Source organism: Gambusia affinis, linkage group LG20 (genome assembly GCF_019740435.1).
Source record: "Gambusia affinis linkage group LG20, SWU_Gaff_1.0, whole genome shotgun sequence".
NCBI lineage: Eukaryota > Metazoa > Chordata > Actinopteri > Cyprinodontiformes > Poeciliidae > Gambusia > Gambusia affinis.
This window is the reverse complement of record NC_057887.1, coordinates 20,830,129-20,845,855: the sequence shown is the minus strand read 5'-3', so window position 1 is coordinate 20,845,855 and position 15,727 is coordinate 20,830,129. Positions and strand designations below refer to the sequence as shown.

Sequence of the window (15,727 nt, the reverse complement as noted above, 5' to 3'; positions counted from 1 at the left end):
ATCTTCAGACAGACAGAGGGACATGACGTATTAGCTCCAGTGTGCCAGTGTTTTTTGTTTTGTTTTTTTTTTACATTTTATTTCAACAGATAACATTACGTAGAGGATATTTAACGCAAGGACAAATTTCACAATACTACACTGTAAAAAAAAACTGTATCTCTGCAGCTGTGGTGGCCAGAATTTTTTTAAGCTAAAATTTATACTGGAAATTTTACTGTATTTATACGATAAAATTCATATTTCTACTAATTTTACTGAACAAATTTTACCACACGTATGTGATAAAATTCTGACAACCAAAGAATTTCACCATATGAATACAGATTTTACCACATTTATGCAGTAAAATCCTTATAGATGGTAACATTTGTGTACCGTAAAATTCTGCCGGACGTAAATCAAACCATTTTTTCTTACAGTGTATATTAAAAATAAAGAAACAAGGTACTTGGTTTTATTCCTTAACAGTCAGAAAATAACCAGCTTTTTCCGGAAATTTTGATATTGATTTTCATTATTTACATTTAATTGACCTCCAGAATATTTGTTGCCTTGAACAGAAACTATGTAATCTCTAAACCACACCCTGCTACACTTCAGTTTTCTTTAAACCAACTTTTAAAAGTACTCTGATTTATTACAGCTAATTTTATTAGTTTTGCTCAGGCTATAATTCTTATTTCAATGATTTTGTATCAGAGAAGCTAATAAAACAAAAAAAATATATAGATATTTTTTCTTGTACAAACTGTTCATCCATTGCAGCTTTATGTTTATATTTATGTGACTGGAGCTGCATGGAGCTACAGTTGTTAGCACTGTTGCCTAGCAACAAGAAAGTCCAGTTTCTTGACCTTTCTGCGTGGAGTGTGCGCATGCGTGGGCTCGCTCTGGAGGACCCACCATGCAAAAACACACAAAACCAAGCGCAATAGACCTATATATGTATAGTTTATTTATGTAAGTTTATTTTTCATTAAGGTCTTCTGGATGTATTTTAAATTAATCCTTTTTGTTATTTTGTTCTTGCTGTGAAGCGTCATTCTGTGCGCAGAACTTTGTCCACATACCGCTGTCGAAAAAAACACTATTTCGAAATTACAGTAAAAACAGCTTTAAATAAAAAATAATATTAGATATTGATAATTTTGTGTGCTCTGTGAAATTAGAAGTTTTTTAAAACTACAATTCCAAAGCATGTTGCTTGAATTGTAACAATGTTAATGTTGTTAAGGCAAAAAGCTATTTATTCGCTTCGGTAAGTCATTTTACGTCACGCTGCTCTTGGCTGTTGGTGGTTACCATAGCAACCGGTAACCGACAATTTCTCCCCCTTTTTCTGTTGTTGTTTGTTTGTTCGTTGCGCTAACTCTGCTCTGTTTTTGTCTTTACGCGTATTACATCTTAACATATAGCTTAGAGAAACGTAATGATACACAGGGTTTCATGTTTTTGTACGTTTCATTTTAGCTGTTATCATAATTAATGTTATCTATGTCAACCGCTGTCAACTGTTCAGTGGGAGCCATTGCTAAATATATAAATCTCTCTGTTTCCACTTGAAGAATAACACAAACATGTGTCTGCTTTGTTGCTCCAGACATCATGATTACATGTTGTTGGTCTGAAAGTTGGTTCCCAGTACAGAACGGACGATGACGCAATAAGAACCATCACCACAGCCATCCTGCCAGCTTATTTCACCGTTTTCTTTTACTCCTCCCTTTCTCCTTCCTTCTCATTAAATGATTATAAATGCTTATACATGTGGCTGGTGGTGTCACATTTCTTTTTTCCTCTCCAATGAGCTGACAGAGGATTGCCACCATGTCTCTGGTGAGTCTTGCAGCAGATTTGTGGGCTCCTTGGTGTTGCTGCAGCAGTAATCACTCACATGCATCCTTGTGTGCTGATGGTTTTGTGGGATTTTCTCACATACCTCCATTTTGTGATGACATTTTTCCAGCAGTCATGTGGTGAGAGGCGAAGGTTCACCCTGGAAACGTCACAGGACCAAAACAACAAAACCATGCTGGCACTTGAAATAACAAATGAACCTAAATAGAAAGTAAAGAAACACTTTAGTTAAGTAAGAAGTACAAATAAATAAAGAAAAAGCACTCTAGTAAAAGTACCACATTAACATTTTACATGAAAAAGTACAAAAGTAAGTAAGTTCTTGATTTAAAAAAAGAAAACGTTATGTCCAAATTATGGTATTTTAAAGACTTAAAGAAAAAAAGAAAACAACACAATTACAAAATAACGGATTGATTCAGCTTTTTTCCCCCAAACAAACAATTATAAAACTAATTTATTATTAGTAATGCAAATATATTGCATCATGCGAAGTAATACAGCAGATACACTGCAAAAATCACAAAATGTTATCAAGTATTTATTATCTAGTTTCTACTGCAAATATCTTCATTCACTTAAGACAAACTTACATGCAACTTTTCAGCAAAATGTAGGAGTTTGTTTGAAGTAAATAACTCCATAACATTAATTATGGCTTACTGTTGCTCTACTGGCAGATGTTTCACTTATAAAAAGGGGAAAATAATCCAGAGCCAGTAATTTTTTTAATCATTATTAAGGAATTATTGACTTAAAACAAGATCCTATGTCTTACTTTAAAGGTTTTTAAGTTCATTTTATCTTATTTCAAGTGTACTATGACAGGTGTGTTGGAAATTAGACCAACAATAGTTGTTAAGATTTGTGTTTTTTGCAGTGCACACTGTTTAATCTTTTCCAGGTATTAAAACCACAGTTTTAAATGTATTTCCTTTGTATTTTATATTTTTATTAATGGCCATATGAGTCAATATTTTCTAGAATACATTTTTACTGATGTTGCATCTGCAGCTTGTTTGAAACCAGATGAACATTTTCTGAGTCAGGTCAGAGGAAAGCTTCTTTGAAACATCAGTTTTTAGGTCTTTTCAGATTGGATTTGGAATGGATTATTCTGGTTGATGAACCAGAGATTATCTAATAATTAATGATAATCAGTAACTATAGCAGCAATAACACAGATACCGTTTAATTTTACTTCAAATGTTGAAAATGTGCTTCTCTTCTTTAAGCTTTTAAATGAGCAAAGATGAGTGGGTGTCGCAGTACTCTTTTTTTACGACAGAGGGCGCAAGATCTTCCTTGGGAGTTCAATTCATTTTCTTCACTTTTTCAAAGTTAAATACTGAAGTGAGTTAAAGACTTTCAACCAAGTCTGCACAATTTATTAGAAATATCACACTTTACTTCAAAAACATTTATTAAATAATCAGAATTATTTTTTTTCTTATTACAATTAATACACAAAACTACAATAGCGCTTTAGGGCCAGTATAGATAAAAACAAATGGAGTAAATTTCTGCAACACACTCAAATTTTGAGATTTAGCGCAGAATTTTTAATTGAAAGAAGAATGAAATTTTTGAGTTTGAGAAGTCTAAAATGTTCTTTCAGAAAACATCAGAAATCATGAGATTAATATTTGATTTTTTTTAGAAACAAAATGTGAACATGTCTGAAGTTCTCAAAATTTTTTAAGAAAAACTAAGAATTAATATCAAACATCTCCTGGAGAAAACATGGACAATTTTGATGTTTGAAACCCACGAGTTTTTTTCTGCAAAATTTCAGATGAATTTCAAAAATATTCATTTTTTTCAAGCAAATCTTGAAGTTTTCAAGCTCAAATTTCGAAGTTTGTTTTCTAGAAAATTTCAGAAATGAATCTAAAATAAAAAATGTTTCTAGCAAATTTTCAACTTTTGAAAGTCAGACATTTCATTTTATACAAGATTTTGTATATAAATCTAAATTTATGAGTTTTTTGGAAAGTTTTAGATTTCTTGAGCTGTATTTTCAAGTTTTTTCCTGGAGTTTTTTTTAAGATTGATATAAAAATTTCAGTTTCTTCTAGAAAATTTTAAACTTTTCAAACTAAGAAATATCCAAGATCTTTTCTAGAAAATGTTTGAGATTAATTTCTGACTTTTTTTCTAGCAGGTTTTTCACTTAAGAAACTCTGAAATTTCTTAAGTCAAGCTTCTTGTACAAAATTTTGGAGATAAAAATTAAAAGCTTGAGTTTTCTTCTACCAAAGTTTAAGCTCAAATTTCCAAGGTTTCAAAATCTCTGAGTTTCTTCTATATTTTTTTTAACTTTTCAAACTCAGAAATTTCCAAGTTTATTCCATAAAATTTCTAAAGTTAATCTAAAAATATTTTTGTTTGTTTTTGCTGAAATGTACTCCTCTTTTGGCCCTGAAACGCCGTCGTATAACACAGAGTAAACGTCATAAAATATTTACAGATGCAGTCCTTTTGTCTGTTTACCAGGTGAATCCTGGCGGCTCGCCCTGCAGGCTTCTCACTCAGGCTCCAGCTCTCCAAAATAACTCCGGTGTCTGTTGCTCCGAGCCGCGGCCTGAAGGGAACGTGTGAAATTCTGGACGGTGTTGTGAGGGAACCCGGGGCAGAGGTCACACCGGAGGAAGGAATCAAGGGTGAAAAGTGCATCAGCCCTGTGATTTGTAACAGGTTGACAAATAGGACCGTTCTGAGCGCTTGGGCAACAACAAGGGAGGGAGATTTGTCTAGACACGCCGTCTAGACTCCAAAAAAATACTGAGAAGTTGATGGATGGGTTGTTAAAGTAGGAGCTGGAGTTACTGTATGATGTCCTTGTAATAAATACCATGTGGAGGTCTACTTTTGGAAAAGGGAGCATCGTCGGAAGTACGACTTGGACTGAGGGTCCTCCACAGGAGCTTGGAAAACCAAACACAGGCAGATGAGAGCAGGGAGAAGGATCACACTGGAAAATATTGCACTGTTTATACACACACACAGTGTGAGTGGGTTTCACCAAATCCTCCCCGGCATCACATCGTTCCACTGTTTGCACGTGAACCTGCTCAGATTACTCTCACATGAATGAAAAAAAAAAGCAATATTACAACTCATACGGTGAGAGAAATTAAATGCCAGGCACCATAAATCAGAACCAGAGGGCTTAAATAACAATAAAACATAAACCATGAATGGGGAACATGTTTGTCTGTCACCGTTTACCTGCAAAAAACACAAAACTTATTAAGTATTTTTGGTCTATATGTGCAAATATCTTAGAAGACTTGAAATAAGAGAAAACTAACTCATAAGTAACTTCACAGCAAAATACAGGAGCTTGTTTTAAGTCAGTGGTGCCTTAATATTTTGGAAAACATTTTCTTATGATATTAGTGAAATAATTTGCCAGAGGAAATAGAACTTATTGACTTAAAACAAGCTCCTACATCTTGTTGAAAAGTTACTTATAACTTTATATAAAGTGCACTAAGGTATTTGCACTAGAAACTAGACCAAAATTACTTTGTAAAATTTAGCATTTTTGCAGTGCAGTGAAACACAAACTTCAATTTGTTAACAAAACACACAACCTTACAAAAGTATTCACACCCTACTCTTTAATTTAGTGCTGAAGAACAATTTATGGATTAGATCAGGAAGAAAGTGAGAGCTGGTCCAAAGGGTATGGATATTTTTGGAATGTGTAAATGGGTTGTACTTCTATTTTGTTATCATTACAAAAAATGTCTATAGTTATTCAGATTGTTCCCATACCTCACTGTAAACACTTTACAAACTATTATAACTGTTATAAATGTGTGACTTTAAGATCAGGAGCCCCTCCTTCTTATTTCTATGGATTTGTTAAATTGTTTGCACCCCTTTATGTTTCATGTAAATTTATTTCTAGATTTATTTAAGTGCATTTTTGTTATCATCACCATTGTAATATAGCTCCATCCTGTAATGTCAATATTTAATCGAACTTGCGATTATAAAGTTGCAGGAATTGACTTTAGTTTTGCTAGACCCTCACAAGTTATTGCTCGGATCCGGAAATTTCGCGCATGCGCACAACGCTGGGGGAAAAAAAGGAACACGTCATTCATATTCGCGCTGCCGCGGTACAACAATGTTAAAATAAAATCTTGAGATGTAGGTATTTGTAATTCAGTGCAGTGCGCCACAGAAAAGGGAAAAATAACGCAGAAAAGCCACTGAAGAACAACTCAAAACTACTCCTATTTTTTTTTTCTCACTCTCTGTGTCGGCTACGCTACGTTGCCATAGCAACTGACAGGTTTCAGGATTCAGAACCGAAAAAATACGCAAATATTTCCCATACAAAGATCAGGACATTCAGTCCGTTACAGTGTCATGTTTTCAAGTTTGATGTTTGCTTTGTGATTACTAATAAGTGATCGCTGTGGTAGATTAGCTATCGCTGCTATTAGCTAACAGCGGAGGTTGGTTAGCTAATTTAAATACCAGCAAACAGATCAACGATTAGTGATCTGTTAGAGTTGGTGTGTGGGCCATCTTTGTTTTTTATTTAGTAAAAATACATCACATCTATATATTAAGGTTGTCAAGTCAAACAAGAATAACTGAACTACCCCCTTCCTAAGATATTGATAGTTTAACAGCTAAAACCAGTGCTGGTCGTGGTCAGCCAGCTGCTTTTTGCCCTCCAGTAGAATGATGGCGGCGGGATCTTGCGCTGCAAAGGGTCTATATACTTTTGTTTTGTGTAGCTATTGGAGTGGGCAACCCATAACGGGGTTGTATTCTGATTTTTTTTTGTTAAAATAAAAGGAGAAACCCTCAATTTCCAAGATAGTGAATATAGTGAATCTCTCCATATAACCATGACGACGCAGAAAAGATCCAGTTTTAAAACCACTGTGTCCTGCCAACAACGATCAGTGAAGATTATAAAATGGTTTCTAGCTCTTTCACAGGTACGGGGCAGTCTGGATCTGCTGCTGCGCTGCTGCTGCTGCTATCATTCTCTTTGTTGGCTCTGGACTCGGCCCTCCCTGGTTTCCACACCGCCGCGTCCTGCTGGGAGCCTGAGGTCCCAGCGGTGCTGGGAACGAACACACACACACTGCTGTGGTTGTGGGGAAGCGACGACGGGGCAGAGTGACGGGGCGGCCTGACCCCTGACCCCCCGGGGGCCCCTCCGGACCCCGCTGTGAAGGAGAAAGCCCTGGGATGAATGGCAGACATGCAGACGCTGTGGGTGGTGGCGTGGGACATCATGCCGCCGTAGTAGCAGCTCCCGCCGCCGCTGCTGGTCATCCTGGCTTTCTGCTTGAGGTCCAGCACCAAGCTGCGTCTTAACCAGGCCTTTTTCACCTCTGCCTGCACCTGATTTACATCAAAAGACACATACTCATCTCCTCTGACCTCTGGAAACTTAATTCAACAAAACTACAACTGAAACGATTAATCGAATTAATCCTGATTAATTGATTGTTCAAATATTTGTCAAGTGGAGTATACAGAATTAAAAATGGACAATTTCTGAAAGAACAACATTCTGAGAAGAGTAATTAATACCAAAGTCTACAAAATTTTAAAAAATAAAAATGCTGTCTACAATGCAAAAACAAAATCTTTCTAAGCATTTTTTTGTCTAGTTTCTTAGTATATTTACAATAAGACAAAACTAACTGAGAAGTAATTTTTCAGCATAATATAGGAACTTGTTTTAAATCAGTTGGTCTCTAATACTGCTGAAAAATTATTTACAAAAAAATTAAAAATCATCCAATTTTTAAAATATATTCTTCCAGTGAAACTAGTACTTTTCATCAATATTCAGGAATTATTGACTAATACTTAGTAAGATTTTGTGTTTTTGCAGTGCATAAACATGTTAAACCCAGAACTCCTCAAGTGGAATAATTTTAGCTTCACCTATTTTAAATTGTGTTTAAAATATCTCATATTAAGCACCTTTTGTTACCAATTTTTGAAAAATAAACCCAACAGCCCTACACTGTTTTGATGTTAAGTCAAATAGAAAAGGCTGAGCTTTTCACATGTTGATGTTAGAAATATTTTTCGACTTCATTCACTAAAGGAATGCTATATTATTGCTTTTTAGGCAATAAAAAGTTTATTTTAAAAAAAAAATTTAATTTAATTATTTATTTTCATTTTTAATAAATTTCTAAGATTGTATAAGAAAAGCTTAACTAAAAAATCTGCAGAAAGTGCAAATTTTTAATCAATAACTAAAATTATTTAGTTGCAGTTTTACCTCGCCATTGCAGAAGCAGTAGATGAACGCCACAAAAAACCCCTGAAAACACACATTTTAAGAAAACAATTAGCATAAATAGTTGACTCGTTAACCACGATGAAAACAGCCAGGTTGGGCTCTGACCTGAGAAGAGTTGAAGAACATCTCATAATGCATCTGCACCTGCCACAGCAGCCCAGTCACCTCAGTGTAGGGCAGCGCCATGAAAACTATGTAGTGGACTCCGAACAGAGGCATCAGGACCAGCGTGGACTTCAGGAGCTTCCTGCAGAAATCAATACAAGGGAGAAAACTCAAAGTGTTTTAGCTCAAAGTGTTTTCTTTATCATAGCTAGCTCCCACATGTTTAGACTGGAAGTGATCTGGGCCATTTTAGTAGACAAGCACAGGTGCAGCGCATTGCAGAGCCATGGCTTCGACACAAAGAAAGAGAAAACCTGTTGCTTAATATGCAAGAAAAGATACATGAACAAAATGGCTGCTGTCGGGATCGACCCGCATGAGGTGGAAGAGTGAAGACACCACGGAGGTACTTCATATGAAATCTAACAATCAGTTGTTTAAACAGATTTGTAAAGGACATATTAACTCTTTGTGTGGATAACAGGGTTCTGGTGGCTGGCAGAGTAAATACATGTAGTCCAAACACGTAGGCTACGTGTAGCGGATAGCTAGCGGATAAAAGCTACATTAGCTAAGCTAATTTTGCTGGTTGAACAGTAAGTACTACAGTAAATGTTATAATAATTATGTTTTGTTATCATTCTTACATAAGTAGTCACCAGTTTCACAGGTTTAGTATTCACAGCCCAGAGAGGAAGAATTTGTTAAACCGTGTGAAAGACAAAACTTGTTTTTTCCCTAAACCTTGAAGCTGCACCTGCTTCTTATCTTGGGAGGATACTCCTTAAACTGCTTGTGTGTAGAATGCAGTTCTTCCTTGTTTCAGAAAAGTCATTCTTTGATTTGTCACTCTCCCACATTTCACTCTCGACTTCCTTCCTTCTTCTGCTGAATACAAAAGCCGGGTTCAGCAGCAGGGAGTCAGACTGCATGGTAAACACCTTGGAGAAGTGGTTTGCTGTGTCTTCTCCTTCTGCAGAAGCTTGGTTGAAAACTCAAACGTTGTCTGTGGTTTCTTTTAACGTTTATGGAAATTTCATGCGACAGACTGGCGACCTGTCCAGGGTGACCCCGCCTCTCGCCCAGAACATTAGCTGGGGAGGAACCAGCAACCCTCCTGGCCCCATTAGGGACAAAGGCTGAATAGAAAACGGATGGATGGATGGAAATTTCAGCTCCATTGAAATGCATTGTGATGAATGAATTCCACAAGGTTTTGTGCTCTTTGACAGCTCACCACTTCTGCCTACTTTAACCTAGAAACTCAGATCAACTTTTAAATAAGTCACAAGATATTAAGCTATCTTCATGTGATTCAGCTTTTTGATATCTCTTATAGTTTTTTCTAAAACCACGATTTGACTTTTATGTAGATTTTTGCCCGTTTTCACGTTTACGAAACCTTTACCTGTACTGCTGTCGAGGATCCAGTTTTCCGGTGTTGGTTTCCCACAGTTTGGAGGCCAGAACACGGATTATGTTTAGGAAAAGGAGGAAATTCACCTGGATGGGCAGAGATGTAAAGTTATACCATCATTATACTGAAACCATCAATAAGGCAACTGAAGGAAAAAGTATTTTGATTACAACAATGGCTGCCAGAATGGGAACTTGGTAGAGCCACTTCAGGTTTCCGGCGCTGATGTCCCAACATCTGGAAGCAGGAAAGAAGCAACTATAGTGAACATAATGAAAAAATACAGGCCCAAAAGCCAGAAAATGGCATCTTTTCCTACTTTGTAAGATTTGTGTTACAAAGTATTTTTGGTTTAGTTTCTGCTGAAAGTATCTTTGTTTACATGAAATAAGACTAGGCCTGTCACGATAGCAAATTTTGCTGAACGATTAATTGTCTCAAAAAACTATTGCGATAGACGATAGTATCGTTTGAAAACCTTTTTACACTGATTTAATGGAAATGACGTAATAATGCATGCGATTTCCTGCCAAAGATAGATACACTTTATTTTAAAAAGAACAACCAACACTGGAACTGATAAACAAAACAACCAAAAATAAAAATAAAATTGATTCTCAGTCTCCATTAACAAAAATATACTTGAATAAAAACGAAATAACATAAAGCCAAAGTGTAAATAAATACTGCATTCAACCAAAAGAGTGCAGATTATGAAGTCGGTTTACCATATTGCCCTTCAGTAATCATTAGATTTAAATAGAGAAGATGGAACATCGACTACCTGATGCAATAGTTCACACTGCACGTTAGTTCACACCTACATTTTCCCTTTAAGATAATCTTAGAACTTTGATCGTTCTAAGATTGTCTCTTGTGATCATCCTGTAGTGTATGGTGTGTTATGGTAGACCGTTGTGGCCCCTCCGATCTAAATCAGGGGTTTTCCCCGCTGGGATCGTTAACGCAGCCTGTTGAATGTGACAGGTAGCCAATCAGAAAGCCGGATTCTGCTCCGCGCTTTCTGAGGGGAAATTACCGAGGGGAATCCCAAACAGCTGACACGGCGCAACCTGAAGTCCAGCGGACATTGGAGATGATATGTGGAAACAACATTAATGGTTATAAAACATTTGTTGCAAAGAATATAGAAATGACGAGGGGAGGAGTTGGAGCGAAATCGCTAGTTGATGAACCCGGTAACTTTTCAGCTGTTCTTCGTTAACGTGACATAAATAGGTTATAATGGTTTTCATTCAGTCAGGACGTTATGCTGACACTAGAGCCACATGCGTTGCAGATAGATTGTAGTAAAACATTGATTAATGCCTGGTTTTAAAATTAGTTAGCTGGACTTGTAGCCATTATGTTGTGCCCACTGTTGGACATCACACGGCACATCGAACCCGATGGAACCGTTATACCTAGGATTTCTGTCGGCTAATGTGTGATCTCAGATTTTGAAAATGGGCCGACAATCGACCGACAGCACTAAGATGGTGTAGTGTGCGCTGGACATTACACTAAGGAAATGAGGAAGGGAGGGTCAGTGGAGAGCACCGGAGTTGAGCCTTTTCATTTAGCGTCATCAACAGAAAGAGAAAAACGCTGGAAGAGACGATAACGGCGATAATTAAAATGACGTAGATAGTTTTAATTTATCGTACGATTAATCGATTTCTCATTTATCGTGACAGGCCTAAATAAGACAAAACAACTTTTCAAGATAGAGAAGTTTGTTTGTAGTTAATAAATCCTTGATATTCATAAAGTTCTAGTTCCACTGGCAGATTATTGCACTTTTAACAAGACATGTTTTCTATAAGTGAAAAATTTCAATTATAACGTGAAAAAAAGTCTCGTTTTAAGTGAAATAATCTGCTACTTTTAATCAGGATTAAGTAATTGCCGACTTAACACAATCTTCTGTATTTTGCTGAAAAGTTACTTTTAATTTTGTCTTATTTCAGGTGTACAGAGATATCGCCACTAGGAGCCAAAAACACTTGGTAAAATGTTATGTTTTTTTGCAGTATAGATTACCTTAAAATGTTTTGCTTTTGTAATTCTGTGAAAAATGGTAATTACTTATTTTTTCACTATTGAATGGTTATATTTTGATTCCTACAATTTCAATCAGTTTCTGCAACTTCAATTACACATAGGTTGCCAGTAGAGCCAGGAATTGTGGAGGGAGCTAATTTTATGAGTATAAATATTAAGTTGTGCCAGTTAACTCACTGAGTATCTGCCAGCGAAGCTCGAGCGCTGACCCAAATGGACACAAACACAGCCGGAACACCTGGGATCAGCAAAAGACACTTTACAGTCAATCCTGATAGAAAGTTTTCATACTGTTTAGCTGTTAGTGTCGTGTATTTTTTGGGTACTCTGCCCACCTCTGGACCTGTGCAGCCCGTCTGGGACACCACTTACCCCAACCCATGATGGTCAGAGCCCATAAGTAGTTCTTGTCAGACAGGAACGCCATGAAGATGAGGCTGTGGAGGTACAATCCCTCCACCAGAATCCAGTAGTGATTGGTTGCCAGGAAATACAGGAAGAGCGTAACCGCAGCTTTACACCCAGCCTGATGGCACAGAAGCAGCCGTTACTGGAAACAAATCAACCCATTAGTGGAACTTTTGTCTGAACATTGGCCACTGCTCTACTGGCTTCCAGTAATTAGTCGGCCATTTTTGGTGCATGCACTTAGACAAATTCCTGCTGATATCTAAACACAGGCTAATTTTGCCATCTTATCAATCAATCAATCAAATTTTATTAGTATAGCACATTTCAGCAGCAAGGCATTTCAAAGTGCTTTACATCATATTAGACACAGAAACACAATGCAACATGGAATCAACAATCAAACACGACATGAAGTCAAGTTCCATCAATAAATTTGGAATTTATTACGTTTTAAATACAATCCTAATCAGGTGGGTTCTTAGTCAAGTTTGCATCCATAAAAGGTTTACTGGTTGCACTCCTACTGTGTTATATGGAACAAAATACCTGTTGCTATTTTCATTCCCACTCACGCTCACAATCACAGTTTAAAACCATGTAAACAGCATTTCAAAGGGCTTCCAGCACGAGGCTCCGTACAACTCTTTCAACCATAAAGATAAGTCTTTATGCTCTTATCTGAGCATAAAGCCTGGAAACATATGGACGCTTTTAGCCTGACTCCGTTCAGTGAAACAGAGGGGCCCAATATTTGCTCAATTCAAGCTCAGGAGTTACAACTTTATATCATGTTCACAAAACCAGAAAAATAACAGTTACTCAGTTTTAAAAGTCATAAAACAATCCTGATTCTAATTTAAGCTAACATGTCAATTTTAAACAGTCACTGTTCCTCTGATTTAAACATCATTTTCCCCACTTTGTTCAATATATATCTTTACATCATTTAAACTTAGTGTGAACTGTTTAAAGGGAACCTATAATGAAAATGTCCCTTTTTTAATTTACATTTGGGTTCTCAAATGCTTCTAAAAATGCTCAAGAGCTTAAAAAAAAAAATCACCCAGCTGTTTTTTAGTGTCTTGAAAATGAAAAAAAAAGAGAAAACCACTCAATTGAGAGGTTGAGTCACAATCAGCATTCTGCCGTTACCTAGCAACCCCAGTAGAATTCTGCCCGTTCCCTAGCAACCCAAGAGGAGTTCCTGCACAGTTGTTCAATTGGTTTTACCACTGCATGTGCAGGATAATGGCTGCTGGAAAAGACAAATGTTTTGTTATTGACTTATTATTTAGAAACTACTTGCTGTATTCTTGCTGGTTGTGCAGGAGGCTCCAGTTCTGCTTTTCATCTATTTGCAGCCATTTTCAGGTGTGAGTATAAACATTGAGTTGGGGGATGTGTCCAGCAGCAGCTTATTTGGATTTAAAGTGACAGAGGCCCTTAAAAAGCTCATTCTGACTAAAATCTCATTATCTAAGAATGATTTTGTGCAAGAAATGCAATGAACATCTTTTGTTTTGCCCACAGACATATCCTAACTGTACAAGGAAGTATAATAGGTCACCCTTAAACAAACCGTTGTGTTTATGCTAAAAAGAAATACTATATGTAGTACAGTAACTGACTCTCAGTTACTGTACTACATATAGTATTTCTTTTTAGCATAAACAAGAATACTATTCTTGTTTATGCTAAAAACATAAACAAGAATATGTTTCTTTTGTACAGACACAAAAGAAACTGTGTCTGTACTTACCATGGGCTGTTTCACAGTTGTGAACTCAGACTCAGCTCTGCTGGCGTCAGATATGGAGTAGAGCACAGCGTCCTTCACAAAGATGCTAACAGCTCGACAGATGAAGGAGGTGAAGAGGTGAATGTGAATGTAATTGCGCGTGCAGTGGAGGCGCCTGGAAAGAGTTTGTGTGACAAAAAGAAGGTCTCAGGACATATTTTATCATGTTAAAGGTGAAATTCCTAATTTAAACTTGAAATTACAGAATTTTGGGTTTTCGTACTTGAAATAGCAAAGGATGGAGATCGCCACCAACAAAGATGCCAGAGAAATGGAGTAGCCGATAGTGTACATGAGATGGAGGCGCTGAAACACCTTCTGAAAAGAAAACCAACCATTTCTTACATGTAAATCTAGATAAAAAATATTATACATAGTGGAAGGACGATGACAATTGGGTGCTGTTTGTAAAGTTACACAAAATTAACAGGAATAATTTTTAGAAGTGAATAATAGAATAATAGAAGGAATAATAGAAATAAATGGGTATTAATTGTTCAAAGTTATATTTTTACCATGTTATTTATTTTATGAATGTCAGTTTCAAACAAAAATACTAATAATTATCAACTAAATATCCAGTTTGGATCTTAATATTTAGATCCAAACTCATATATGCAGTTGATTTATTCGCTTTAGTTGTTGCTCACGTCACCCATAATCATTTTCTTTTCCTTCGACGTAAAAATTTTCATCTTAAATACGCGATTTAACGCTAAAACAGACGTTTAGCATAGGATCTACACAGCAACGGTGACTGCGCCAGCTCACCGTCAGTTTATAGAAGTTCACAAGATCCAGCTTTTATTTTGATAGTCCAATTCCGGTCATCGGCACGTAACTTTCCATTCAGCTACTTAGCGTCAAGCTAAATATTTTAATTGCTAGCTAAACATTTAGCTTATTTAGCTTGCTAACTAAATACTTAGAATTATATAGATTCAATCTAAATATACATTTTATAGCTAAGCTAAACATTTAACTTGAAACTGTGGCATGTAAATGTCTCAATCATTGCTCGGTGAGACAAACTGAAAGAAGCCAAACAGCATGTTCTTGTACTCACCTCCTCCAGGTTTCTGTGGTTGGAGGTCAGGTATCGGGTGCACTCCGTGTAGTTTGCCCATGTGCGGTTGTTACTGGGCACCAGCTCCCAGTTCCCTGACACATCACACTGGCGATAAGCTCGCCCTGATTCACAGGTGCACAGGAGACAGTGACCAACACAAAACAGACAACAGAGAGCAAACTGCTGCAAACTGCAAGTCCTGCTGTCCATCCATCCATTTTCTGTATACCTTTGTCCCTAGTGGGGTTGGGAGGGGTACTGGTGCCTATCTACATGTTAGGGCCATTGTAGATAAAAGTAAAAAAGCAAAATGAAATGTTCTAGAAAAACCAAGGACATTTCTGAGCTCCACAAGTTGAAAATTTGCTACAAAAAAAAATTGAGATTAATGTCAGAAATTTCTGAGAAAAAACATGAAAATCCCTGATTTATAAAATTGAAAATGTTAAATTTTTGGAAATTTTTCTCTAGAAATTTTTGGGATTAATCTAAAAATTTCTGAGTTTATTTTCTAATGAATATCCCACTTTTAAAACTGAGAAATTTCCTAGTTTTATCCAGTTTTTTCTAGAACATTTTTGACTTTTCAAGTTCAAAAATGTACATGTTCTATAGAAAATATCTGAGATTAATCTCAAAATTTCTGAATTTTTTTAGGAAATTTCCAACATTTCTTTGCTATTTGTATAAAATTTCTCAGAT

The 15,727-nt window shown here is 36.4% G+C and overlaps 1 protein-coding gene across 6 annotated transcripts in view; it reads right to left on the bottom strand.

Annotated features, from left to right (window-relative positions):
• Positions 1-5,312: 5,312 nt before the first annotated feature.
• pth3r (parathyroid hormone 3 receptor) overlaps positions 5,313-15,727 on the bottom strand; it is a 50,596-nt gene continuing 40,181 nt past the window's right edge. For 5 of the 6 annotated variants that reach the window (XM_044103303.1, XM_044103302.1, XM_044103306.1 and 2 more), the window contains 10 exons: positions 15,023-15,147; positions 14,180-14,274; positions 13,918-14,071; positions 12,120-12,273; positions 11,925-11,985; positions 9,854-9,920; positions 9,675-9,769; positions 8,267-8,408; positions 8,141-8,182; positions 5,313-7,242 (listed from right to left, as the gene is read on the bottom strand). In XM_044103303.1, the coding sequence (XP_043959238.1) occupies positions 6,802-7,242; positions 8,141-8,182; positions 8,267-8,408; positions 9,675-9,769; positions 9,854-9,920; positions 11,925-11,985; positions 12,120-12,273; positions 13,918-14,071; positions 14,180-14,274; positions 15,023-15,147 (1,376 nt within the window). In that variant the 3' untranslated portion in view covers positions 5,313-6,801. The remainder of the gene's footprint in view (positions 7,243-8,140; positions 8,183-8,266; positions 8,409-9,674; positions 9,770-9,853; positions 9,921-11,924; positions 11,986-12,119; positions 12,274-13,917; positions 14,072-14,179; positions 14,275-15,022; positions 15,148-15,727) is intronic. The other variant, XM_044103301.1, reaches the window with a different exon arrangement.